At 46.0% G+C, this 27,236-nt stretch overlaps 1 protein-coding gene across 1 annotated transcript in view; it reads left to right on the forward strand.

The window, feature by feature from the left end:
* LOC146203118 (uncharacterized) overlaps nt 1–27,236 on the forward strand; it is a 296,425-nt gene that overhangs the window by 237,757 nt on the left and 31,432 nt on the right. The window contains exons 3-4 of the mRNA XM_084588533.1: nt 25,809–26,039; nt 26,261–26,470. Coding sequence (XP_084444659.1) covers nt 25,809–26,039; nt 26,261–26,470 — 441 coding nt within the window. The remainder of the gene's footprint in view (nt 1–25,808; nt 26,040–26,260; nt 26,471–27,236) is intronic.

Here is a 27,236-nt window from a genome sequence, read left to right on the forward strand (position 1 = left end):
GCGAAACTCTGACATAAAATTTGGATAAATTTGTTATCGCTCCAGGTTACCATTGGATCATTCTTTCCATGACTTTGCCGACGCGGCTGGTCAGTGCTATTGGACGATATAAGGTCGAGAGGTTATTTTCTCGGTTTCAGAAAGGGAACCAGACGACTGGTCTTCCATTCTTTAGGAACTGTGACATCACACCAAGACTTGCTGTAATTATGCAAAATATACCGCCCAGCCTCCTGGCCAAGGTTAAATAGTGCTGAGTAGGCCACACCATCGGGCCTCGGCGATGATGACTTTCTAAAACATGCCAGCGCAGCATATATCAAACTGCAATCTCAAAAAAAAAAAAAATGCTAACGCAATGCAACAGCAAAAAGAGTAGAGTATAAGCAAATAAATGCATACTGAGAGGCTGTTTGAACTATTTCTTGGAATCAAACAAATTGACGGAGTCAGGAAATCCACCCAGAATATTTTTTTACTAGCGGTTGCGTGGTAAACTGAATTTTGTTTGTTCCTGCATGCGAATGGAGCTGCAATGGTTATGTAAACTTCTGAAAGTGCGGGGAAATGTTTCTAAGAGCGAAAGTGAATTACGGCCGTGAAGATAAACATAAAATAAGCGTACATGTGCAATAAAAGGAAGAATTTCTAGCGATTTCAAGTATTTGTTACATGTTAGCAGTGATACACTGTGTGATTTATATGTGGCAAATAAACTGATTTGAATTTGATTTGATTTGATATATCTGTAACCATTATAAATGTCGCTTTGTTGTGATTTAACGTACCCAAGCGATTCAGGCAATGAGAGACTCTGCGGATAATGCAGACCACCCGGGGCTCTTCAGCGAGCACTGAGGTCGAGGAGAAAATGGGCGCATTGCGTTTCAACTCATCGCAACGCTCCCGTGGTGGCTGAGATCGAACCCGGGTCTCCCAGCTCAGTTTACTGGGAACGGAATACGCATTGCGATAAGGTATATAAATTGCGCATCGTAAATAGCCTCGTCATTTGTGGGATGAACTGCCGTCTTTCAAAGCTAATTCTTATTTTCAGCGAGAAGTGTCTTGTTTTGTGAAGTCTTATTTTACTGAAATGCGCTCACGCCAGTGACGTCGAGAGTGAGGTAATTTAGAAAATTATTGAAAAAGCCTCCAAAAGTAAAAGTGCTATCAAGCCTGCAGGGGTACATTACGTTAAAAGCCTAATGTTAATACCAGCAATTTCTTAGGTGATGGCTGGAGGGATTTTCCGTACGAAGCGTAGTCCTGTAAGCAGTACTAAACTCCGGCTGTTTTCTCGGCAACAATTAGTGGCTGCAAAATCTTCACTAGATATTTCATAAATATATTATAATGTGTGAAAATGAATAAAATGACGAGAACAAAAGACAAATTAATTTTGGAGAAGGTAATTTTTCAGCTGCTTTGGTCTGAAATATGTAGTAGCTTTAAAGTTGTATATTATGAAGATAAAATTTTAACTTACCGATTTTTGTTCGTCATTAACTGGGATACTGAACACGTGTCCATGCTTCTCGTGTTTGCATTTTTCAGTGCGATAGATGAGAGATGCGCTGGAAAGTTACTGGTGTCTTCAGCAAGCGAAATGCATGCATGGCGTCAACACTGAGCAGAAAATCTACGGCTCGCATTATTAAAATGAAGGACACGCTGAAGCAGTCACATATATGGTACCGCGCTGTGGCAGGAGGCACCGGAAAACGCGTGATTTCGGTTACTTACATGACATGAAAAGTTGCTTTCTCGCAACTTTTGCTGAGACTACGTGATTGAACGGAGATTCAACATTTGCTTGAATGTAGCAGTCCCTCGCGAGGCGCCTCCTGAACACCTCACCTTGTGCTCATTCATGAAGCTGTCAACTCTGTTTCATTTAAGCCTGTGCGCATTGTTTAGCGCTCGCCGCAGGGCTACGCTACCATTCTGCCCAGGGGACCTTTCTTGCGCCTTTTGCACACTTATGCATGCTGATAACTTTCTTCGGTGCATTCGTGATGGTGGTAGGGAAGGCCTCCTGAATAATAAAATGGAGGAAGCGCAACAGGAACAGTCAAGGCTGTTCTCCCTGCTTTTGTTTTTATTATGTCAATTCCGAAAGAGAAACTTATTTTTGTGTTTTCGTTTCCTTGTTTTGATTGCGGTATACGGATAGAGAACATACTAAGTGAAAGGAGATGTGATCAAAGGGCAACGACGTTCAGTCACACTTCGCACGTTTTAAATGTGGAAAAAGGTGTTCCTACTGAGGTTAGATTGTTTTCTACGCTGTAGCCTTTGTAGCTTGCTGACTACGGCACGTGCTGGTATGTTAGCCGCGGCATACCTGCTTTACGAGCTGCTCCTTTTAGCCGTGGTGGCGCTGTCCACGCACGTGGCTCTGTTGACAACTTTGTGCTGGTAAGTATTACTATTTTCAGCATGCACTGGCCACGGTGCTGGCTTGTGTCACTTTTACCTCTGCAAGAAAACAATTTATAGCATGTCTTCCTCGATTCGACCAAGTTATCTACAAGTCCCCATTCAACTTGCCTAACTTCGCTGGTTTTAAGTGTGCCCCGGTTAAGCTGCTGACTGTTCTAGGAAGACTTCAGTTCCCGGCACAACACCTCTCTCGATGCGGCTTTACCGAAAGAACAACTAGAGAAAGCGCACAACGCCAGTGATTCGAGCCTGTGGCCATGCTCAAATCGCATCACGGTCCGCGTGGCTTCAGGCAGCCGCTTACTGCGGCCGGATGAATAGCGACACTGCTCTCGCGCGTCAAACAAAACCGAAACTAAACAAAAAATGAGCGGCAGGCCACCGCTGGCGACAGCGAAGCGCAGGGCTCCCGCGCTCCCACGATTAACCCTGGTCGACGTCGAGGGGGAGAGCGAAAGTGGATTCAGGGCCCGAGCAGCAGACCCCGTTGGATTTCTCGAACCATGCTGCTCGGGAAGGGACAGAGGAATCAATTAACGAGTAGCGCCGGAGGGAGGGCGCACGCCGCTGGCCGGTTGGACAAAGGCTTCGATCTGGAAGGAGGCGCCCAGATCGATCCGGGGTCCAGCGTTTCGAACCACATTCCGGCGGAGCAGCGTTTCTCTCGCATTGATTCGCAGGACAGAGAGACGCGATAGATGCGTCCCTCGGCCCGAACACGCGTTCAGCAGCACTCGTGCGGCCAGTTGTACTGCTAAGCCTCCCCTCGTCCTTCTCCGTCACGGCGCCTTTCTCTGCGGCACGGACTCCGCAGTATCGGCCAGGGTTAATTAAGCAGACGCCGCTGATTGTCCTCGAGCGGGATTGCTGCAAGTAGACTTGGCGAGTTTATTCGTCCGTATGTACCGAGGAGAAATCCCTTCTGATCTTGCGCAACCGGTGGTGTTCGCCAACATATATACCGTACGAGGGAGGAATGAACGTCGGCCCGCTTTTTCAAACCTCGTTTTCTCATTTTATAATGACATGCCTTCCAACTCTGCAAAAACTTAAGGTATCGGTTGGTCGCTGAATACATTTCCTTAGGTTATAACAGGCTACGAGACTCGCAAGGTGTCGGATCAACTTTCGCCTGGTAGCACTCTTGCAGTGCGATAGAACTATCCTAAGCAGTATCTGACTATACAGCGGGGTACAAGCATGCGATCGCGTAGATATCCTCAACTGAGTGCTTAGGTTTGTGCAGTTTCTATACTCAGCTTTATACGAGATGACTCAACGCTTACAGCTTACAAGAATATATTGAATATATTATGATGCTCTAAATGTTCTTTGCGTACGTATTTTTTTTTTTAATAGACGGTTCGCCATCGCAGCTCTATGCGAGGTCCCAAAGCACAATTCTAAGTGCGCGCTTCTGTTTACTGCGTCCCAAGCCCCGCATTTCGTGGCCAGGGGCACATCGCGCCTTTGAGCACACGCCCCCACCCCCTCCCTCCCCTTCCCCATCCATCCACCCCCTGAAAAAAAAAAAAAGGAAGGAAAAGGAAGAAAGAAGCAGAGCGTCAGCGTCTCTTCACCCACAGTCACTACAGCATTTATAAAACTGGGTCGTAGCTAATTGTCCATATTGTTGTACGCGCTCACAGAGCATCCTCCTACCCTTGCTGCCGTTCAAAATCTAAGCCTCGATTTCTGCGCACTACTTAAGGCGCTCGTGCACTGCTACCTCCAATACTAACCGAGTGTATCGCCTTATTACGTGTCCCATAAGAGGCTAGTATGGCTTAATGCTAGAGCCAAGCCCATGCGTTTGGCGAACACTGCAGAGAAGCTGAAGCCTGCATTTGTATATTAGCGTTTTGTAACGACAAGCACGTCACATTTACCAAAAACGGACCTTTAAAAAGATACGAAAAGGCAAGAAAAATATGCATATACACATGCGTCACCTTTACAAGTCGATTTCGTGAGTAAACTACGCGCACCGGCCGGCAGGAGGGGGTTTGGGCACGGATCTCAGGGGTTATTGGCTACACCATCATTCACTTCAAAACGGGGATCACGGAGTCCTTTTAGAAGCAAGTGTCGGAAGTTTGTATCGTGTGGCGGGAAACATTTTAGTTGCTGTATTTCATCATTTATTTATTTATTATTATTTTTTTGAGCACCTCGTCGCCGTTTGCCCCTCCTAACAAGCTCCGCATCCGGGGCAGCGCGTGCCCCTACCGTCACCGTTCGCCGCTGCTTGTAGACTCCCCCTCTCCCCTTCTTCCTGCGTGGTGGCGACGGTGTTCTCCGGCTGCCGAAGCGCCGGCTCGGCATCAGCGGATCACGGTGCGTGCATCCCGAGCCGAAACGCAGAGCCACGTTGACTTAACTCGCTAGGGGCGTCAGCGGCATCAGTCAGTCGCTGCTATCTCTTTGCCGCGCAAAGTTCCTATGGGCCCACGCGCTGCCTTCCGCGACTTCCCGATCCACAAAGCTTCCTTCATGGCAGTCAAGAACTGTTAGTGGTGTGTTTCTTGAAAGGATATGTGCGAAAAATAGAAACAGTTGTCTGTAATTGTACATACATGTCTTGCTCGAAATATTTGCCTCAATCTATCGAAAAGGTTAAACAGCTGATGAGCTGCGCTCAAATTTCGTATTAGGAAGTAACGTAATCATCGGTAAATGTTTTTTTTTTTTTTTTTACTAGGAACGTCATTTGGATGGAGTTGTTCTCAATGCCCATTTAAGTTGGCCACATGAATTCATAATATACAAAACCGAAAGACTTCCCTTCCTCTCTTGTTGCAATGCTCTCTGTTTACCCATAGCCGCGCATGCAAATGTTAAGTTGCGCTGATGAAGGTTAAACGTTCTTGGGGTACGTTGGGGGTACTTTGTATATTTATGCTCAGACAGTCTTATTTATCGTTCGGTGTCTGACATGCTGCCCTTACCAATGACCCGAAGTCCGAATGTCGCTTTTGTGCAGCTGAACAAAGACCGAAAAGAGAAGAAAAGGTAGAAAGTTGAAGCGACATAGGAAGACAATCGAGCCCTGGAGAAATATCGGGAGGATAGAGAGGACAAGAAGGAGGGGTGAGAGAACGTAAGGAGCACGTGAGGGAAACCGCTCGGCACTGTCACAATATATGTGGCTCAAATGCGGCGACCTCGAAAATTGACTCGCCTTTATCACTGACTACAACTGATGTAAACGCAAAAAAAAAAAATAAAATAAAAGAACGTTGCTGTGACGCCAGAGAGGCAAAGACAATATTGCATGTTGCCAACACTATTCACAGACTTCGTTATCGACTGCCGAATAAGCGCCGTCAGTTTCTGCGAACGCACAGAATTCGTCGCGCTACGATGATCGGCATTTGACCTCTGTCACCGTTTATTGCCTTTCACTATACTTTGCTTTTGTCGACCGATAGGCGCCACTCCTATCGGTCGAGCGCTGGAGAATTTCGGCGGTCGCTATAGTTTGGAATTGGAATGGCTGAGCGCACCACGGCGAACGGCGCCGCAGCGACAACTTTGGAGCTGTCGCTACAAAATGCACTTAGCGCGCACGTCGAGCGATTCAGCTTACGCCGGGCTCGAACACAGGGCCTGATCCATCAGTTCAGCGCTGATACAAGCCCCAGAAAGCGTACAATGCGAAGCCGCGCGATTGTGCGGCGGCTATTGAGCATGGCTTCAAACCTGGCCGTGTAGCGAGTCGACTGTACCTGCCCCAGTGCGCTTGGCGGTCCGCTAGGCAGCAGCTTCAAAGGAGTGCGTTTCGACAAAGGCGGGATTGCTTCATCGATCAACGGGAGAAGAATGGCCCCCAAAGCAGAATGCGGGCGTCGCTCTGGCCGGTAATCTCGACGGCCCATCCTTGTCCGCGGTCCGTCTGGGCAACGCTTCGATGGCCGCGCCGGACCACGCACGATATGAGATCGTGGGTTTTGCTTTTCTTATGAGCGCATTTGGGATTACGAGTTCAGTTCGCGCAGATGAATCCCTTTTTGCTGCACTCCCGTCGCGTACCGGGACCCTGTGAATTCTAATGAAGGCACAGTTTTGAAATTCAAAAAGGCGCTACGCCGAATTTTCATCACTGAGCAGCCTTCCCAAATCGCCTAATCCTGCTCGTTGAACGTATTCGAGTTTTCTCCCCAACGAGAGCGCGTTTGCCGCGTCTGTCCTCGATGAAAATCAGTGCAAGGTGGCGTCCCAGGTCCAAGCGCAGATCCGAAATGAAAATGTGCGCCGTCTTTGGAGTACGAATTTGCATTGTTCGTTGCTTGTGTGACCACGTTATCTTACACTGAGAAAAAAAATTAATACGGGAGTCAGAGTAGTTATTACGGCTGAGGCTGTAATTGTTATTTATTGATATGACTTTTGCGTGAGTTTCACCGTCCTGCAATGTCAGTCGCATCGACTGGGGGAGCTGCAGTGTCTTCTGGTGCTGGAAAACAGATTTATTCCTTTACGCTCAGGACCGAAACATTACAGAGTGGAGTGGATTATCAATAAGTGCGTGATAGAAAATAAATCACAGCATGCAAACCCTAATTATACCGAGACGCCTTTAATCGCGCGTTAATCATATATGCTAAACAAATTTGTTATAGGAAAATAGATTCTAATCGCGTTGTGTTCCGGGCATGAAATCAAGAAATGCTTTTGTGCTACATGACCCAATATCGACCTTGCAGCCCGGTGTGCATTAAATCTCTATCGAGCGTCCGAATGAGGTCCGCACGTCCAGGTCAAAATTGGTTGTCAAGCGTACGCCTGGCAGATGTAATATATAATAATGTATAACCTAGGAACGTCCGCAGGAGATAAGAATCAGACTTAGAGTTGATTCGATATTATAATACCATCGGATCTGTTCTAAAATTTAATTCTTATGTCCTGCGGACGTCCATAACCCGTCAGTTCAGATCACTTCGCGAACGCCCCGAGCTGCACTTTGCTCGGATTTGAATCAGAAACCACCCCTGTGTTAACGCAAAAACTTTAGCTAAAATGGGCATGCAATTTGCCGATCTGTATTATTTTTTTTTTTTTTTTGTGGACATATATGCTCTGAAGTAATTTCCTGGTCTAGCCGTATATCGTCTGACTGCCACAAAAGTTGCTTCATATTTTTCATCGCAAGCAGTGCCAACTTTAATCTTTTTGCAGGCATTATCAGCCACCACAGAATACTACGAGAGAGCTTTCCTTAATAAGGCAACACTGCAACAGTTTCTCTGAAGTAGATTCCCCAGAAGGCCAATGCTTAATTGACCGCATCTTGAGGTCAAATAGACGCCGTTGGAGTTTTTTAGTGGTCTGCTATTTATCCTACGGATGTTCAGCCTTGCAGAAAAGAAAAGAAAAAAACAGTATGAGAAACTAAGGTGCGAACGTCTAAAGCCGCGGATATTCATAGGGAAAACGAAACACGTCCTAAAACGGATATCGGAAAGGTTTGTTCACAGGAAACAAGAAAATTATTTCGGAAAATTTTTCAAAATGCGATCAGAAAGAAAAATCAGACTTCAGAAATTAGTTTGCGTCGTTGCAGTGAACCATTGGGTTTCAGCTGCTGGAACAATCGGAAGGACAAGAGATGGAGCTGTTATCTTAGACGCCTGTAAGTTCAGAAGCAGCAGTAGAGGTGCATTTCAAGCGCTACATGTTTCCCACAGTTTTTCACTTTTCTTTAGCCGCGATCCATTTCAAATAAAAGAACTTCGATCTTAGGCGTTTTCGATTGAGCATGTTATAGACAGCATACATGACGCAAATATTTGATTACGAAACTTCGGATATTAACAGCACACAACTAACGCTCAGTAGACGCCCCTCATGGTTGGGTATATAAGCACGCGGCCATTGTGCCAACTTCTAAGAAACTAGCATGACGAGCTGACGGCGCAGTTGTGCTTCATTGTAATACTATTGTGTCATTCTCTTTGTCCGTTTGCCACGTGGTTTGTTGACTGCTTGCCATTTACAGAAGGTGTTCTGAGTGGTCACTACCGCTCCGGAAATTTTGCTTTTACTCGCATCTAAACTTTTACCTGCTGCCTCATGACGTCCAGCGGAAGTTCAGTGGACGTCAAATGCTGTTTGGGTAAACGGCTCCTTTTGCCCCTAGAACATTCGATTATACGCATCAGACGAGTGCAGTGCTTAAATTAAACTGCCAATTAGTATGCGTCTTACCCTCCTGCGGACATCGGGCGCACATATTTCCTCTATTTTCTGGCGACTTGCGGATCATACGAAACGGCGAGAATCAGTAGCCCACTGGGCGTACAGAGGAATTTCAATGCTGATTGGGAGCAGCGGTCAGTACAATCCGAAACATAAAAAAAGCCGAATATTGAATTCGTCATGAAGGGTAGGGTGGTAGTATATATGCCATGGAAAAAGTTCCAACGAAATATTTTCGGCGGGAGACCAGTAGTGGAAGGTTGATATTCGATTTCATAGATGTTATATTGACAATGTGGATAAATACGAAATTATGAAACGAGTGGAAGTATTTTGTCGCAGTTCAAAAAACTAATCAAATTTGGCACACACTAATTTTGATCGAATGAGTTTCATTTTATAGAAACTTTGAAAGAAGAAGGTTCAAAAAAGTTGCTGCGCGAGCAGCCTGATATGTGATTAACGTTATTAATTATCTTCCGAATATGCAAAGATTAGCTTAAGTAAGACGCTTATATGAATGTCTAAAAATTGGTTAGACGAAAGAGCTTATAAAGGGGATTTGAGTAGGTAAAAATTCAAACGACAAGTAAACAACCTGCAAACAGACAACTCTTTGCAATGGCTAATGCTGAATTCCAATAACGCAGTATTGCGACAGCTATATGTATAGAATTTATGTATGACTGGATTATATTAGCATTGTTATTAAGATTATTACTACGAATGTATGTACGTCATCTCATCAGTAAAAATGATGAAAAGAAGGGAGCCTGCTGGAGCTTCTTCTGGGATGCCGAATTGTGTAGACCTGTGCCGGAGGAATAACGATTGGCTATAATAAATTGAGAGCGATTAGCAAGGCAGTCTTTTATCGAAACTGTAAGATTACAGCCAATATCAAGCTGGATTATCTTGTTAACGGCAAGTATTGCGGTAAACTTTATCATATTTAAAGTCAGAGTGGACATAATCACCCTGAGAAGAATTAAAATTCCGGCACAGTTCGTGAGTAAATGATATGAAAATGGCCCTTCTGAAAATCATGTTTGGCTGATGCTAAATAGGGTTAGAGTCCAGAATGATGCCAAAGTTTAGATTGCGATGTGCTCGAATAGTCTCCAACGTGTGCTAGTAATGGAGGTTAGCAGGCTATTACGTGGTAATTTTTTATTATCTGAATTATAGACTGGGCTCATTCTCTCAATTTCCCATTGAACTGAAAGAACCAATGTATTAGGCGACTATTCAAATATTTTTGTTAGTGTTATTTGCCTGTACACACAACATATTTTCGGAAACTTCCAATCGATAAAGTCGTAGTCAGGATAACTGTGGGGCTGTACGCTGGCAAATCCCATTTCATCTATTGTAAAAGCGCGTTGGATCAATATCTACCTGTATCAATGATGGTTTTTCCTATAAATTCGGAGCTTATTTTACATGCATGTGTAATGATTTTGAGTCTTTGAGTCTACAACAAATGCATAGCAATATTGCAATTCTTGTTTTAATCCACCACAGCAGCGAATCGTGACATGTTTTCTTTATTGTGTTTATCACCTTCAACACTTTGTGACCGCCGAGAAAATCATGGTGCAATTCCGGATGATTTTAGCATCGATTGCTTCTCCAGTAAGGATGAAAGCGTCTAGTGATTGAAAATTATACTTTCAAATATCGGCGGAAACTCATTGAATACCCTGCCGAAATCCGTTCAAATTAAAAGAAAAAATACAATTGATCTTTTTTAAATAATTTTTAAAGTATTTTACCAGCCCTGGATTCCTTGCTCAGGTAGCGACCATTTGGTAGTATTAATTTTACTGCCTACCCAAGCACATGTTGAAACGAACAATCGAAAAGAAACAAGCCATAAACAGTAAGGCAGCCCTTTTAATCATTTCAGTACTTGAAAATATCGATTCGAGACGTTTAGGCGTGACCCAATTTTTTTTTTATATATGATGAATTTATTTTCAATGTAAAGGGTCGTTCTGTCAGGCCTTGAAGGCAGTAATTCTGTATCACCTAAATATAAGCAGAAATATTCTTCCTTTTCTTTAAAAATAGAACATCAATAAACAATACCAGTCGTGCAATAATCAGAGGCATGAATGCAGTGCAGGGTTTCTTGGAAAGGTAAAATTTTCAGCAATGCAGAAACCTCTTGTGAAAGTAATATTTAGGATGGTATAGCGCAACTAATAGAAAGAACACAGTACCTTCAGTGGGCTCCAAAACAAGATAGTTATCAAGACTGGAGATAATGACATACTTTAAAACATTCGAGCATTAGTTCTCGGAATGGAAAATAAGGCATAGATTGGAAGGAAGGGTTTTACATACTCACATAAAAGTACAGTCTCTGTCAAAAGTGTAGAGCCTAGAGGGTCTGCTTCTGAGCCGCTTGTAATGAATTTCCAGTGTTCCCAATCTCTTGATGGTTAGGATATTTTGTGCCCTACCCTTTGCAATGGGAAGGACCTCCACCAATGCTAAATCACTACCACTGTACAGTTCAGAAGCAAAGCTGTGCTCTACACCTTAGACATAGCGGGGCCAGCATGCCACTAAGGTGAAATGTTTTCAGCTGATCTTTCGATGTACGGAGGTATGTTCATTTGTATTTTTCTAGAATTCCGTACAGAATGCGCAGCTGTGCATATACAGGATGCTTTAAATTAATATTTTGAAGTCATTTAAGAAGCAAACGATGATTAGTACATGAAAGTTGCGCTTGCACGTAGTATATGCGACCAGTAGGACACAAAGGGAAACTAAATGTTGTCGTCAACTTCCTAGTTAACTCTGTAAAAAAAATAATAATAATAAAAAAAAAATATTCATTGCAGTCGACGTGCACGCGTATATTGTCAGTTTGGAGACCATCCATATTCCCAGACAACTCCATTTGGCAGATTCTTTGCAGAGGGCCCACGTTTCTAGACATACACCTCAAAGTTTCCAACTCAGTTGCACAATCACACAATAAAGACACTGACGATCGTCAGCGCGAAATTCCTGCCTAGTTTCACACAGTTATGCGTGCACGGCGTTTTTCACAGTTCGCTAGACGAAAGTGAAATAGAAACAATTTTCAGGTTGGCGTTGCTCTTCGCTGTTAGCGCCCGATACGCCACACGCAGCAGCTGCGTCACGCAAGGAGTAACTTGAAAAAATGTTGCAAATTTGGACCAAAATATTTCGGAGCACGGGTGGGATATTGTTGCCAAGAAGATCGACAGTGGCGCGAGAGGAGCCCACGCGCTAGGCCAGACATTAAATCAGCGTTCATCCTGTCACCATGTTGTGCCGTCTCTTTGCTTGTCACCACGTAACATTTTGGTTGGAGGTGCGGCGTATGTCATCCCCATCCTCGCCTCGGAGCATCGACACCATCTGTTAGCCGGGACCATCGACCGAGGGCCCTGGAGCATCGCCGAGCAGCTTCGACCCAGCCCTTCCTGCACAGACCCGACCAACTACCACCGCCCAGCCCCCAGCCCGGATCTGAAGACAAGGAGAACAGACAGACCAATCAGAATCGAGACGAAGGACCCAAAAGACCCGAAGGACCCAAAGGAACCGGACATGTACAGGCAACCCTCGCCCAGCCGCTCGTCGTGACCTCGAGCCATCGGTCCCATGGACACTGGTGGCGGATGGTTGAACAGCTCCAGGGGAGGCGGATCACCCAAGCATCATCGTGTTTATCGTCATCGTGGTGGCAAGCGCATCATTCGCTTCTATCTGTTCTTGAACATATACACCATCACGTCACCGTCGACTTCAACGAAACGATCGGGACGATTGCTCGGTGGCCCCGGGAAGTGTTGTGAAGAAGATCGGCAGTGGCGCGAGAGGAGCCCTCGCGCTAGGCCAGACATTAAATCAGCGTTCATTCTGTCACCATGTTGTGCCGTCTCTTTGCTTGTCACCACGTAACAATATAATCCTATCAAATGTCAAACAACATGAATGCGATCGATGCAAGTTTCTGATATGAGCACCTACGCTAAGGGAAGTGTTAAATGGTTTAATTAATTTATAGTTGGGAGGGTGATTGGTGATAAGGCGTATCTCCCCATTCATTGCTGACTGCTAACACAACGCACACGCAAAAGCTGCCTTCATGCGCTGCTCATCATTTGTTTAAAAAAGACACTAATATCCTTCTTTTTTTTTTTTTTTCGAGCGCCGTGTAAAACTTTTGCAGCCGGTCACTTAGCTCGCCTTTCACGGTACGGTTTTTGGTTCAAGCAAGTTATTCCATCCGGTGATTCGAAGCTAAAGGCTCCAGTGTTTCGAAGAACACGCATGCTACAAATATGCCATCGCGCGGAGTGAGACTCGGGGGGGGGGGGGGGGGGGGGGGGAACTAACGGCTCTCACTTTTCTCTGATCCGCGGCATCGTGTTCTTTCCGCTGCGCTCCCTGCAGGCAACCGTAGACGCCTACGCGCCGACTAGCCTACGTGCACGGCGTCACGAATGGAACGTATAGGGAAAACTATCGAGCGTGGCCCCGCAACAATCGGGGCGGCTTTGCATTCGCTGGCGCTTTTCCTTTATATTTGCCCCTTTTGAAGCCTATTTGAGCCCAAGTGCGTTATCAAGGATGCATGACCACTTGACGGTTCAGCTAGGGTGACTTTTCTGCGTTGCCCTCTGGTCAAGTGCCCTTCAGTAACGTTCAACCTAGCTGCCCTGCAGTCCTTGGCGTTGCATGAAATGACGCACAGTTCATTGCACTTGCCCGTCTAACTTGCACGCCTGCATGGAATCGGAGTTATTGTTATTTTGGGTAATAAACTCCTTCACTGTGCTCTCCATGTACAAGCTCAATGTAATAAAGGTTCCATCGTCGCATTTGGTGTAAACCTTGTCGTTGCAACGCGATTTGGACCGTGGTGGGAAGATGTTGGCACGCGAGTCTTGTCCACATTACGGCGCGAGGCCTTGAAATTTCGCTCAGTGTATATTTTGATGGATAGTGATCGAAATCAAAGAAATGAGAACGGTTTCGTCTAATGCACGGAGGGAAAGTAAGCAAAAATAAACTGACAGGATGGTCAGGAAACCTGATCCGAGAAAGCTGAAATAGCGGATGGATTGACTTTCTGTTATTGCTTTGGACTTTTTACTAAATGAATGCTTGTTTATTTAAAGCAGTGTTAATTGTCTCAAGACAAAGGGTATGTCGTGATGTATCAAGAAAAAATTTGTTGACAGCGAGTTGCTCGCGTAACACTGCCCGGAAAAGCAGCGGAGCAACGCGCGGTACTCGCTATCAGCCACTAAGCTTAGTTCTGCGTTTTTTTTTTTTTTTTCATTCCGCAGGTGAGTGAGCTTTTTAGTGAGCGGAGGCCTCGTGCAGGATGAGGTTAGGAGGAGTCGTGGTGGGTGATGCTTCTAGAAAATGGAGGCTTCACACGGAGAGAATATTCCGCCCTCACACAAATACCGACAACATTTTCGCCCTGTGCACCTCTTATTCCGCCGCAGTAAAACGGTACAACTAGCACAGAGTTCGATGAGAATTTGGACAGAGTAATACATATCAACAAAGTACTCTTTTGATCACTTAATCGACCTCTCCATTACAGGAGAGCCAACCAGAAATGGCTTCGGTAAACTTGGTTACCTTCTATCGGCTTTATCTCCAATCTCTCATTACTCGAAGCGTCTAGGAACGTGGTGACATCAGGATCTACTAATAAAAAATAAATGAAATAGGAACTTATGCCGTAAAATGGCCGGAGTAAAGAACGACAATTGGTTTCCTCCCCGTCTGTCGAGCGTTGCTGAGTCAAACTCAAATCTAATGTCCAGCCGATAAATGGCGGCGATGGCAGCGGCAGTCCTCTCACGCTGGAAAACTTAAAACGTAGCTGTAAGAACGTTTCTGTCAACCACCTCAATCGCATTCATCCTTGCTCAACTCTGCCGATTCCCTTTGGTACTTCTCACGATCAGATTAGAACGATGCCCATACCTATTTGGGCGCTTGGCGCAGCACTTTTTCACAAGAGAGAGAGAAAGAAAGAAAGAAAGAAAGAAAGAAAGAAAGAAAGAAAGAAAGAAAGAAAGAAAGAAAGAAAGAAAGAAAGAAAGAAAGAAAGAAAGAAAGAAAGAAAGAAAGAAGTCCTGCAGTTTTCATACGCTATTGTGACGTTTTACTTCTGTTTCTTACCCAAAACGTCGTTTTCCTGAGCAAAGTAGTGTCTATTTGCAGTCTTGTTAGCACTCAATGATGTTAAGGAACGAACACTTGGTATGTATAAGCAACTGTCGCTATGGGCGGCTGCTGATGCTTGCGTATTGAAAATGACTACCAATGATGTAACGCCCACCAAAAACCACGAACTTGCAATGATAGCTGCGCCACGCCAAGATTTCGGACAGAGACGCAGGGAGAACTGCCGGGTTAGTCGTGTGTGAGTGAACCTCTTTCCTCTACTCAACCCAAACCGAAAGCCTAAAATTTATAGTGTTGGATGCGGTGCTTCTCTAATAGCGAAAAGAACACAAATCCCACTTCGGAACATATTCAACGTTATCGCGATATGTCATCAGGTTGAAATGTTATTTAAGATTTAATTTTGCCGTACTCTTTTAAGAATCTTTCGTTGACGCCAGCATGTTTTACTATATTATTAATTACATGCGGCAACGTGGCACATAAGAAAGGCTTTGCGCTCAGGGATAGGTTTATGGGCCGCCCTTGGGCGGTTTGGCGGAGAGGGCATTTGAACCACGTATTTCTTGGACGTGTTTCGCCGATATAATGGCGTAAAGCGTAGCTTTCGTATGTAAAATTTCTAGCCGGAGGGGGGGTTTTCCTTTTCCCGTTAAATGCCCTTTGTTTGTTGTGTGTGTGTGACCAGTACTAAGACATCCAAACAGATAGATACCTGTGCATATCTTTGAAATCGAATTTCGGGCTTGTTGATTGTTTGAGATATACAAGTTGTGCCCACGTCTCGATCTGTCGCCCTTTATGTCTTGGCGCTGACAATATGTGTATTCAAGTTGCGGGCCTGACCATATTCACAATTTCCGCTACAAGCGCCTACGCCTACATGTATAAAAGGAAAGTAGGCGGCCCCGCAGGAGAGGACAGAACGCTCCGGCGAGCGGTGCCACAAGGCAGTGAAGTTAGATTGCACAGCTGTTCGGGCGGAGTCCGTTGCTCCCGACCGCGGCATAAATATACAGAAGCACATTCCATTTTAAGTGCTGTCTTCGCGAATGATAACACAATTCGATGGTTGAAGAGAATTTTGGGCGTACGCGTTAATAAACTATAACGTGGCGTTCTTCGTTTCGGTGCTTAAAAATTCAACGCCCTGCCCGCCGACTCACCGTATGGCGCGCACCAACAGATGAGGAGCAATCCGTGCAAATTGGACGAGGTAAAACGACGCGCCAGCGTAACTGCCGCGCCTCGCTTCTTAGCGCAGGAAACCCATTGTGGATTAGTGCTATGCCAGGTCGCTAACGGTCATTCCTCTGAGGAAATCTGCAGTCTTTCCCCTCTCTCAAGGTACGCCAGTGCTTTCGCTAAACGGCTTTTAGGCACCTTCTTGTAGTAGTAAATTTTGTAAATAAACTAGCGCCGCTTCAATTTCAGACCGATTTCTTGTTAAGAGCCAAGTATTTCTGGCAAGTTTAATGCCTACGAAAGTAATTATCGGGCCTCATTTAATTATTAGACTAATGAGGGCCTTCTGCTGTATTCTGGAGACCATGGATTTCATTATGGCGGCTACAAAGATTAATGTCGTCGGCAGCTACCGCCTTCATTTCGCTGGTTCACGTCCCTGGTTCCTTTCTTCAGACTCTGAGTTGCGAACAAAGAATAGAGGGGGGCTGTTTAAAAAGAACTCAAAATAGAATGCCCGGCCCGCGCTACCAAAGGCACCCGTGGCTTGGGTTGCGAACATTGAAAAATGATGTACTGCGCCTTACAATGAACGCCTCGTAGTCTTTTTTGCGTACACATCTTGTACGCCTATTTGCTTTTTCTGCATATCGTACCGTTTTAATTTTTTTCAATACCCTTAAATTTAAATTATTTTGCAAACTTAACGTTAAGTATTTCTTCATCAAGTGTTGCAGTACATATTCATGCAAAAAGCCCGGCTCTTCTTTCAGTGGCAAAAGGTACCTAACATCTAGAGCAAACTCATTCGCGGTACTAAAACTGGGATTATTAAACTACCGGATTTTTTAAAACATTGTTTGTTTGTTTTTTTAAGTAAACCTCATCCTTTTATTGCCGTCCAAGTATTTTCAAGTGGTGTTGCTGTGTGATCTTTACACCATTTGAGAGATGGCGCGGTTACAAGCAAGATCTCTTTGCAAAAAAGGCAGTGTGACCAGTGAAATCCCAGAAAAACTGCATGGTGGCATAGTTATAATGTTCTTTGGTGGCATCTGAGGGGAATGTGCGGCAACCTCGAATTTCAGGGCGTCAAAGTACTCTTTTGTCGCACCATTACAGATGAGCCGTATTCTAAGGGATTATCTTTTATATGATACCGCGCAAAAGAATTAAACCGTTGAAAACAGGCTATGCTTCCTGTTAGCATGATGCGCAATGCAATATACCGCCGACGCGGTTTAAGAACAGACCACAGAGCAGCGAAGGACGTTTGGCTTCATACACGGCCGAAACGCAGGCGTAAGAATGATTGAGAAGAACAAGGGAAACGAGAAGGACTGTAGCACCGGCGCTTAAGCTTGCACGAGACGTTGGAAATTGTCCGCGTGGGAGTCTGCAAGCCCATCACTACGACGCTCTCAGTAACGGTACGCACGCTCACTGCACTCTTTTCCGCGTCAGATCGCCCTGATGTACCTGTAAGGCTTGCAGTGGAACCAGCAATGGAGCACAGCTACTGCCTTTGCGCAGAGCATAGAGCGACGTCATAAATTCAGCTCTCGGGGCGGATGACGTACAAAGTGACATGTTGAACAAACGTTCGCCGGGACTCACCGACTAACGAGTGCGAAAACACTGTTTTGACATGGTAGGGGACATTTTTGCCCGGCGATTTAGCTTTGAGGGACTGGCACAGAGTTTGGCAAAGTACTACACATCTTCTGTTGCTTTAGTTTTCGGTGAAATGAAAGGCACAGTATCTGTCTTACTTCACGGTGAACACAGCTACATTTGCAATTATCGGCATACAGTTGAAGGCAAGTGCATATGTCATTGGTTCAAATTCTTGTCGCAGATTAGCCTCCAACTTCACTTGACTTCTAAACGGGTCGAAGAAGTGCTTGCTGTAGGGCTATACCAGTCGGTTGAAGCTATACGCTTGAACGGCGCAAAGGACACGAACACAGAAGAAAAAAAAAGGAAAGAAAGGCGCTCTTTCTGTTCCTCATTTTTCACGTGTTCGTGTCCTTTTCGCCGTTCAAATGTATGTACTAACTGAGAAGCAAGATGGCGTGGCACCACCCTGAAGGCACGAAGAACACGAAGAGCGGTTGCGTCACAATTTTCATCTTAAATCGCTTTGTATTTTTGTTCCATTTCCACACTTCTTCCTAACGTCACTCACGAGGAAAGTAAGGCCTTCGCCTTGAGACGCATTTCATGCAAGCGATGCAACAATGTTCGAAGCAAGTAGCAGCAGCAAGGCCACAGAAGTGGTGCGTGCCTTGCGGAGTGATGTATCTACTAATGGGCGCCTCTGCGCGCGGTTCTAAGGCTCGCGGTTTTTAACACCGTAGCGGTAAAGGCCCCGTTTCCGACGGCATAAGCGTCGGCGTGGTCGGCATCGGCGTTGTGAGCTAATAATCATTGCCATGGCTCTGGCAGGTGACATGGACTTGCACTGACTGGCCGTCGGGCTGTGTGACGTCACGAGACCACACAACATGGCCGAGTTGGAATGCGTTGCCAACTCAGGCTTTGCCTTTGTGATGGGAGAGGAATCCAGCCCAGCAGGACCCTTGGATCCTGGTGGGCTGTGCCTTCACGCCCCTGGGCCACTTCTGTGCGGCCTTATTACAACGAGACATATCTTTGTCGGATGGCCTTTCATGTATTGTGGCATCTTAAGACTGTATGCTAATCAGTATGTGCGATATAATAGAGGTGCGCAGATGAAAAGATTGCTGATTAAATGAGTAGAAAAGTGAATCAACCCGAACGATTGTTCCCAAGAGGAGCCGGCAAACGACAGCCACTAATTCTACCGCGTCACACTCGTAAAGTCTTAGCTCAAGTGTCCCCAGGATGTTTAGAACGTTCCTACAGATGGGCAAGTTTTGTTCAACACAGCGCCGAGCGGAATCGCGTTTTATCAGTTCTGAAATTCGATATTGTAATTACTAACGGTGGACTACAAACCTTCAATTCAATATAAACAACAAACTGTATATTACTTCGCCAGTTAATTTTTCGAATTCAGGTCGCTGACTATAAAGTACAGAGGGACAACTCTCTGTGGATACGCGGCTAAAGCTACAGACCCGGAACGCATCAGCATACTCCGCCGGAGAATATAGTTCCCTGAGAAATCTTGCAGATCTTGCTCTAAAATATCATACCACTGTGGAAATATTAAAGTTATCATTTGATCAAGGTTATACTACAGTACTAGCTAGTACAGTGTAAGCATAACACGCCGTGCGCACGCCGATGGCTGTGCCGCCTATTAGTAATTCAGCGAAGCGCAGGCGGGCGCGCGTAACGCATCTATCTCCGGTTTCGGCACACTTTCGCAATTGCGCTTGTTTTGACAACTACATCATGTGCACTATTGATTAGTGGCGAATCTACGGTCAGATCGGCCATCAGTTGCGTGAAGGAACGCAGTGTTGCGCATTTGACCGCTCAAAACTGTTAATTCAATTCCAAGACAGAAATGAAGCCGATAACATAACTGATGCCAGATATACATGGACGACTTGTCGTAGTAATACTGTATAAAAAGACCCGTAGACATGGTGCATAGCCACAGAAAGCTGCGTCCGAGTGTAGTTATTGTTGTCCGCTTGTTTCCAGATGTCCGCCATAACTACAGAAGCCTTATTTATAAATTAAAAAAAAAAAAAAAAAACGCTCTTATGTATTCGCAGTGGTCTTCGCGAAAACGCCAGGCATATTTGCATCAGAACTGGGCCGTGGGACTTCCTTACTCTATGTACCTTAACACGCGCTAGCTCCGAATCCGAATGCGTGCACGTTTCTTTGTTTCGGACCTAGCGCTCGAACGGTTCCAAGCAGATTAACTCTCACCTGTAAAATCCCTTTATCAGCGGCGCTTAGGAACGCAAAGCGCTCTAATTGCGCGCATTGAAAGCAGCACGCTTGCGTAACATGGAAGCGTGATTGTATTCGCAACCAGAGCTTTACCGATGGCGCTGAGGCAGCGACAGCTCCGCTCAGTAGAGCCCCGCTGCCGCGGCCGGTTCCCCGGCGTCGTTGCATGCAGGCTGGCGTCGCGCGCTTCTTGGTTAAATTAGCCAATTTTCCGCTGCGCTGCGCTTCCTAGCGTCGTCGCGGACATCGGCCGCAGGACTTTCCCTATTCTGACGCCTAATTAGATTTACACTACCGGCGCTCCAGGTGAGCAGGGAGCAAATTGGCTCCTGATTGCGTGGTTTTTGGGAAAGCCTCACTGCACGCTGAGCATGTGGGCACACCAGGGTCGAAATGTGCTCGGCTGAATCGGCCGCCTCCGGTAAAGGTAGGGGTAGGAGCGAGCGCTCGCGAGGCTCCTCACTGGTGCGCCTTGTAACCCCCTAACGTGGGGACCTCTAGAAATATCCAACGATGAATAGTTGCTTTCGTGGGCCGAATTTGTCACACCATATTCATGCGGGATCGGGATCGAATCCCGGCCTCGGCGGCCGCTTTTCGATGGGGGCGAAGAGCAAGGCGCCCGTGTGCTGTGCGATATCAGTGCACGTTAAAGAACCCCAGGCGGTCGAAATTTCCGGAGTCCTCCACTACGGCGTCTCTCATAGCCTGAGTCACTTTGGGACGTTAAACCCCACCAAACCCAAACCAAACCAAACCAAACCATAATCATGCAATGGAAGTAACCTATCCGGGTACTAGCGCTGATCGTCAGCGTTTGCTTCGCCACGGGCTTTACTAAGGCACCTTTGGTGATGCCTGTTTCTTTTTTTATTGTTTTTTAAATACATATAAAGAAAACTTCAAAAGGCATCGCCACAACCAATCAGTTAAAAAAAACGGAAGCACTTGTACGAGATCATCATCATCATCATCATCATCAGCCTGATTATACCCACTGCAGGGCGAAGGCCTCTCCCATATTTCTCCACTTAACCCGGTTGTACGAGATAACTTTTCTAATACTGACAATGAACGTAACATCGGGAAATAAAAATTGGCCAAAATTTAATCAAACTTCAAGTGTTTGTGGCAGTGACGGGGCATAAAGGAATATTTTCCTGGGTACGTCACTGAACAGGAACGCGAAGTTTCTCCTCTAGCTGGCGCGCTTCGGAAACGATGAAAACCAAGATGACATTGGCAATCTGCCTAACCAGCGGGGTGGCGCCTAGTGTGGTGCTTTAGAATGTCATGTCTCAAGCTGTGTAAAGTGCGCTCACTTCATTAGTGAGCTGGTGCATAGTGTATAGGTGCTGTTTTCAGAATCCGGCAACATTTAAGATTAAAAATGTCCTCTCCCTGCAAAAACAGCAAAAAAAAAAAAAAAAAGAAACTTAGCTTTCTTTAGCTAACAGCCGCTAGTCTAGACTTTGTTTCCTGAGGGAACGCGGGTGCCCTTTAACGCCCTGCTTCTGTCTAACTGGTGCGCTTTACCACTAAACAAAATTAAACATAACAAAGTTAATTGTAAATTCAGAGCCTGGCATCCCGAAGCGACGCAGTGGAAGGTTGCGGATTTGCTAAGCCCAACTTGGATTCTTCAACATGCGCTGACATCGCAAAGTACAGAAGTGCCTTTTGTTTCGCCTCCATGTTTCGCCTCGCGGCTGGGGCCAAACCTGCGACCTTGAAAAATGTCGCCGACTGCATAAGCCACTGAGCCACCGCGGTGTGTCGAAATCCGTTACCATGTTACTACAAATGAAGGCGTGCACAGTAAGAGGATGTGTAATTTTAAAGGCATGCTTGCTTATACACAATTATTTTTTATTCGTTGCCATGTTGACGGCGGCTACGACGTCTATAAAACGGATCAACTATGTTAAATATGTTTCCAAATACAAGGCATGCGTTAACTTCCGTAACTATTGAATTTATGTGCTTGCTTGTATTTCAGAAACTTAGAAGAACCATCGACGGAAGCACTATCATTGATTTTGAGATGTGCAAAATTTAATTTCCCGCAGTCAAAACATCAACGTCCGCCAACATTGAATTCAAATGTGTAGCATAGAAGTAGCAATACAAATACTGCCAACGGCTTGCAATAACAGGGTCATATTTCTCAACAAGACTGTGCCTGCCGAATTTTACCCTTCAGTATCGTTATAAATATACCCAAAACTTTTATAAAATCTCTCTGCTTCTATTTCAACTCTTTTTTTTTTCTCACAAAGGAGCCAGAACATTGTTATTATTAATATGTTATGAATTTTTTTTTGTGCCAAGCAAGAAAACACTGCTGAATACCTTCTTTTCTGTAAGACAATATGGCATACCTTCGCTCGCATTTTTTTGATAATCTCTCACCGAGCTTAAAAAAAGCAAAATAAGAAGGAGAACTTGTGCACAAGCAACTTTCTCGCATCGTCCATTCTTGTCGCACGACAGAGTATTCCGCTAATGAACTACCCCTGAAGACAGCCCTCCTCTCCTTTTCGTCTCTTGCCCTACTTTATCCATTCTTCCCCAAAAGCAGTAACGCTCTCGAAAAGCGATGTGAAGCCGCGCGAGCTGCTGCCGTTGCAGCGCGTGCAGCTAGAGCACCGGAGGGAGGATGGGAGAAGTTAACAATAAGAAACAAAAGAGAATTGCGCGTCGAAAAACCTGTTGTGGTGCGGCTAGCGCAGCGTGCGCTCTGCTCGAGAACCGCGCTGCCTCTCCCGGCATTTGTTGAGTCAGGATACGCCTCCGCCGACAGCGCGCCGGGCGGCGGTACGACGCCGTTCCGTTGTTAATTTAACGAGCATAACTGGTTCATAATGAATTCCGTCCGTGCAAGAAGGCGGCAAAGGAGCACAAGTGCGGATTAAAATGCTCGGTCTTGATTCACCAGCGGCAGGGCCGTAATTGCGCTTGAATGTTTAACGAGCCGGGGCACTCGCGCCGGCGCCGCTGCCGCCGCCCCCGAGGGGGCGCTTCGTCGGCCGCCGGAACTTTGCCAAACATATTTCACGCGTACCAGGCGACGCCGGAATCCTGGATCCTCGTCTTGTGCGTGGGTGCACCTTCCTTCACCTTTGTTTTGGCGACCTGGGGCCAAGTGGCCGCTACCCGGTGGCTCAAAGGGGCAGGGCAGTCCAGCGTCGGGGCCGTACGCGGCTCCGGTATGTTAGCCTCAGCCACGGGGGCCGTGCAGGGAAGTCGAGATTGCGAAACACTATTACCACAGAAGAAATAAGAAATTCTAAAAATATGTCTCGAAGCATTGAACGTTCGTTCACATCGTTAGCGGTAATTTATTACTTCGCCCCTCGTGCGAGCGGACAAGGGCGGCACGAAATGCCGCTTTTTGTTGCGGTTAAAATCTGACTGTTCATGTTAACGCGAGAAACACTCCCTTTTTCTGGGCGTATTACGGAAGAGCGCTCCTCGGCAATGCGCCCAGCGGCTGCCCAAGCATTTTTCACCACCGCTGTTGCGTATTGTCATCGCCGTATGATCGTTTGAATGGCGCGGAGATAAGGATGCCTTCATTATTTCACTGCTAGAGCGTCAGTATAATATAATATAATATAATATAATATAATATAATATAATATAATATAATATAATATAATATAATATAATATAATATGATATGATATGATATGATATAATAGAATAGAATATAATATAATATAATATAATATAATATAATATAATATAATATAATATAATATAATATAATATAATATAATATCCGCATGATTAACGTTTAAGACTCTATATCCGATTCTCTCCGAACAGTTTCATTAGCACAAGAGAAACTAAAGGATTTTCGTTGCTATTGTTTTAATTGTCATGGTAGCTTTTGTTGTGGTCTTCTTTGATGATGCTTTTTGCATTTTATAGAAAATTTCCTTGGACATTCAAACATAGAACGCGTATATCCAGTGCAGCTTGCAGCATGAGGGAATAACGAACGCCTACGCTTGTATGTGGTGCCATGGTAACGGAACGGCTGAAAAACGCTGATGAAAGATTTGCTCAAACTGCCCATTGTCTGCTCCCGCACTGAGCAGTCTTCACTGCAGAGGCCTGTATATAAAACAAGATCATGTTGACATTATGATTTCTTGCGTTTCGTTTTGTGCCATTCTGTAATGCATTACCTTTCACCGGTGAATTCGATACCCTACCGCGTACACACTTTTTTTTTCTTTTTCTTTTTTTTTTTTGCACCTGGAAAGACGACTGGCAGCTGGTGCGATTATTTAGCGCCTATGCGTGTCATGCTGCTGTTGTGCAAGACTTTGCACTCCGATACCAGAGAACCAGTAGGAGATTGTCCGTGTATTTAAGGCATAATAAGATACGCGCGCAGTTGGAAGCATCTTGAATTTATTTCTTTCGGGTTTTGCGTCTCTGTACGCATTGTTATCGATTGAGAGCATTCAGAAACCGCTCATCGTATAATTTTAGTTATTCGCTAATTTTTTTTTTTTTTATAAATCTAACGCGGTGTGCGGACAGGTGACAGCGAAATGCTAGGCATTCGTAACTTTTATCTAACACGTGACAAAACATGTAAACAAAAACGCGTTCACAAGGAGAAGTACACAGGACAATGCTGGAAACCTATTTTCCTTGTGAACGCGTCCTTTCGGCTTATTTTTCCACGTACCATGCGCCAACTAGGCTAACAAGCTACGCTTTTTCAATTTTATCTAACATTTTCACAGCCTGTGCGTTACAAGCTGCAAGGATGCACGTTTGTGCACGCATCAAAATGAGGACTTACCTTTCTTGCATACGCTGTCAGCGGAAACAGCGAAGAATGAAATGAAAATAAGGAATTGCTTTATTCTGCTGGCGGTATTGTGACTGGCCATAGGGTTTGCTTGGCAGGAAATACTGGAGTGGGTTGCCATTACCTTCTCCAGTGAATCACATTTTGTCAGAACTCTCTGCCGTGACCTGTCTATCTTGGGTGGCCCTACACAGCAGAGCTCACGACTTCATCGAGTTTCGCAAGCCCCTCCGCCACGACAAGGCAGTGATCCGGTAGCGTGACATGGTCAATAGGGTCACGAAGAGTCGGACACGACTGAACGACTGAACTGAACTGAACTGCTGGCGGTATGAAGTATGCTATATAAATTATTTTACGCGCGCATTCGTTTAATGCATTTACAGCGAGGTTCTATAAGCGGTTGCCGCGCCTTGTAACATGATCGCGTGGAAGGGAAGCCGTCAGGCAGGTAGGCAGATGATGACTTACAAATATATTTGGACCTTGAGTGAATTTCGCTCGTGCAAAAAGCAGCTTGCTGGCAGCGCGTTGGTGACGCGAGGAATTGATAGTCGTCACTCATCATGCCGCGGCACGCTGCCGCATGGAACGTTGCTAGCACAAAGTTTCACAGCTCCCTATACCGCCTGGCGGAGGAGTGTGTCCCAAGTGGCGGTCGCGAGAACTAGCGGCACTGCAGTCAACTCTTGCTCCTTGCCGGGCGCGTCGTCTACTACACGCGGCGCGGTAGCGTGGAGCGGCCAGCACACACGTAGCTTTTGCGTACTTCCCAGTGCTGGCTTTCCAGGGCGGCCCATGGGTAGGCATCGTACTGTTCATAGCCGTGCAACCATTTGACAGGGCCGTGAAACAATAGAACAAAGTACACGGAAAAGTTGAAACACGCTGCGACAGCCTAGCAGCAGGTAAATCTTTCGGCTGCTCATTAAGAAGCAATGGCCGGCCTCTCCTAATCAATGGCGCAGCACAATTTAGACCAGTTTACCGGGCGCTGCTCGAGGCACCATGTAGCATTTGATGCTCATGTTTCACATTTGCGCAGACTGCATCCACGTACAGCTCTACCGCGACAGCAAGGAGCGCTGCAAGCAGGGCCCTACCAAGGCGTCGCTGTCGCTGGCGGGCTGCCTGGGGCTCGAGTCAGGCTTCACGCTCGACAAGGAGAGCCACACGCTGGCGCTCATCTGCCCCGACCTGGTGCTGGCGCTGGCCTTCGACTCGAGAGAGCTGCTCATCCAGTGGCAAGTCAAGATACGCGCCAATGTTGCCGAAGGTGAGGGCATCTCGCGTCGCAGCCATCATTCAACGAGATGGCTTTGTAAAGCTTCCTGCGGCGTAGACGGGAGCATGTTTTTGCGCTTAAGTGCGCAGTGTGAAGCTCGTGTCGGATAAGTTGAATGAGCACAGAGAGAGAAGGATAGGATGAAAGCATGGGGCTGGCTGATGATCGAGCGCAGCCACCACTCACTTCGCGTCGCCGCCGCTTCTCCGCAGTGCAACAGTTCCTGGTGCAGATCTGGCATGCTCCGGGCCGCGCGAAGCTGGCCAGCGGACCCGCGCGGCTGCACTTGCAAGACCACCTGTTCTGCCTGACGTCAGGCCTTCCACCTCGGCTGCTGGGAAGCTGGCCTCTCAAGGAGTTGCGTCGCTTCGGTTTGGTCGACGGGAGGTTCTGCTTCGAGGGAGGCTCCAAGTGCGGCAAAGGTGCGCTGCTCTCTTCTCCTTGCGTAGCCGTCGCAAGAGGCGGCACTCCGCTCCGCTTTCTATGAACTGGGACGCTAGGTAAAACACGTTTCTGCTGAAGATAAAAATAAAAAACTGGTACGCAAGGAATGATATTTGTCAGATCTTCCAGCTTGTGGGATGAACCTAAAGAAATACGCGTGGTCGTGTCTGAATAACAGCGCTGAAGCTGCGGTGTTCAGAGTAACGGAAGGAAACAACGAGAGTTCTGATACTCATTTGAATATTTACCACAGAAAAAGTAAACTTGCTTTAAAAATAAATTAATACACGCGGCTGCGAACGTGCCTTCTTCGCGTATTCACTTTTGAAAAGCGAGTTTTCATCAATAAAGCTCCGCTGACTGCGTCTGCGTTGCCTCACTCTGTTTCTCTCGCTTGCTGTCGTTCTGTGTTGTGTTTAACATACATAGATCATTAAATTGTCCAGACGCCAGTTTTACTGTCTGGCCGCTTCTCTCGCAAGAGGACAAAAGCCTTCACTGCACAGCACTCAAGTTATGCCAAAGGCGGTCGGGTAGTATCTACAATAGTTATGTTGCACTGAGGTTGCCCATATCGTAGCACAAAGAGCAACCGTATACGTACCCTCTCGATGCCTCCCATGGTCGGATGAAACACATTTTGCAGCGAAACTCCGCCCGTATACACAATTCCTGCACGATAAAAGCAATCCTTTGTTAAAGCTCTGATTGTCACCTAAAAATGTGTTGATATACCAGACAATA

The sequence above is a fragment of the Amblyomma maculatum genome, chromosome 1 (assembly GCF_055883805.1).
Source record: "Amblyomma maculatum isolate TAMU_Amacu chromosome 1, ASM5588380v1, whole genome shotgun sequence".
Lineage (NCBI taxonomy): Eukaryota > Metazoa > Arthropoda > Arachnida > Ixodida > Ixodidae > Amblyomma > Amblyomma maculatum.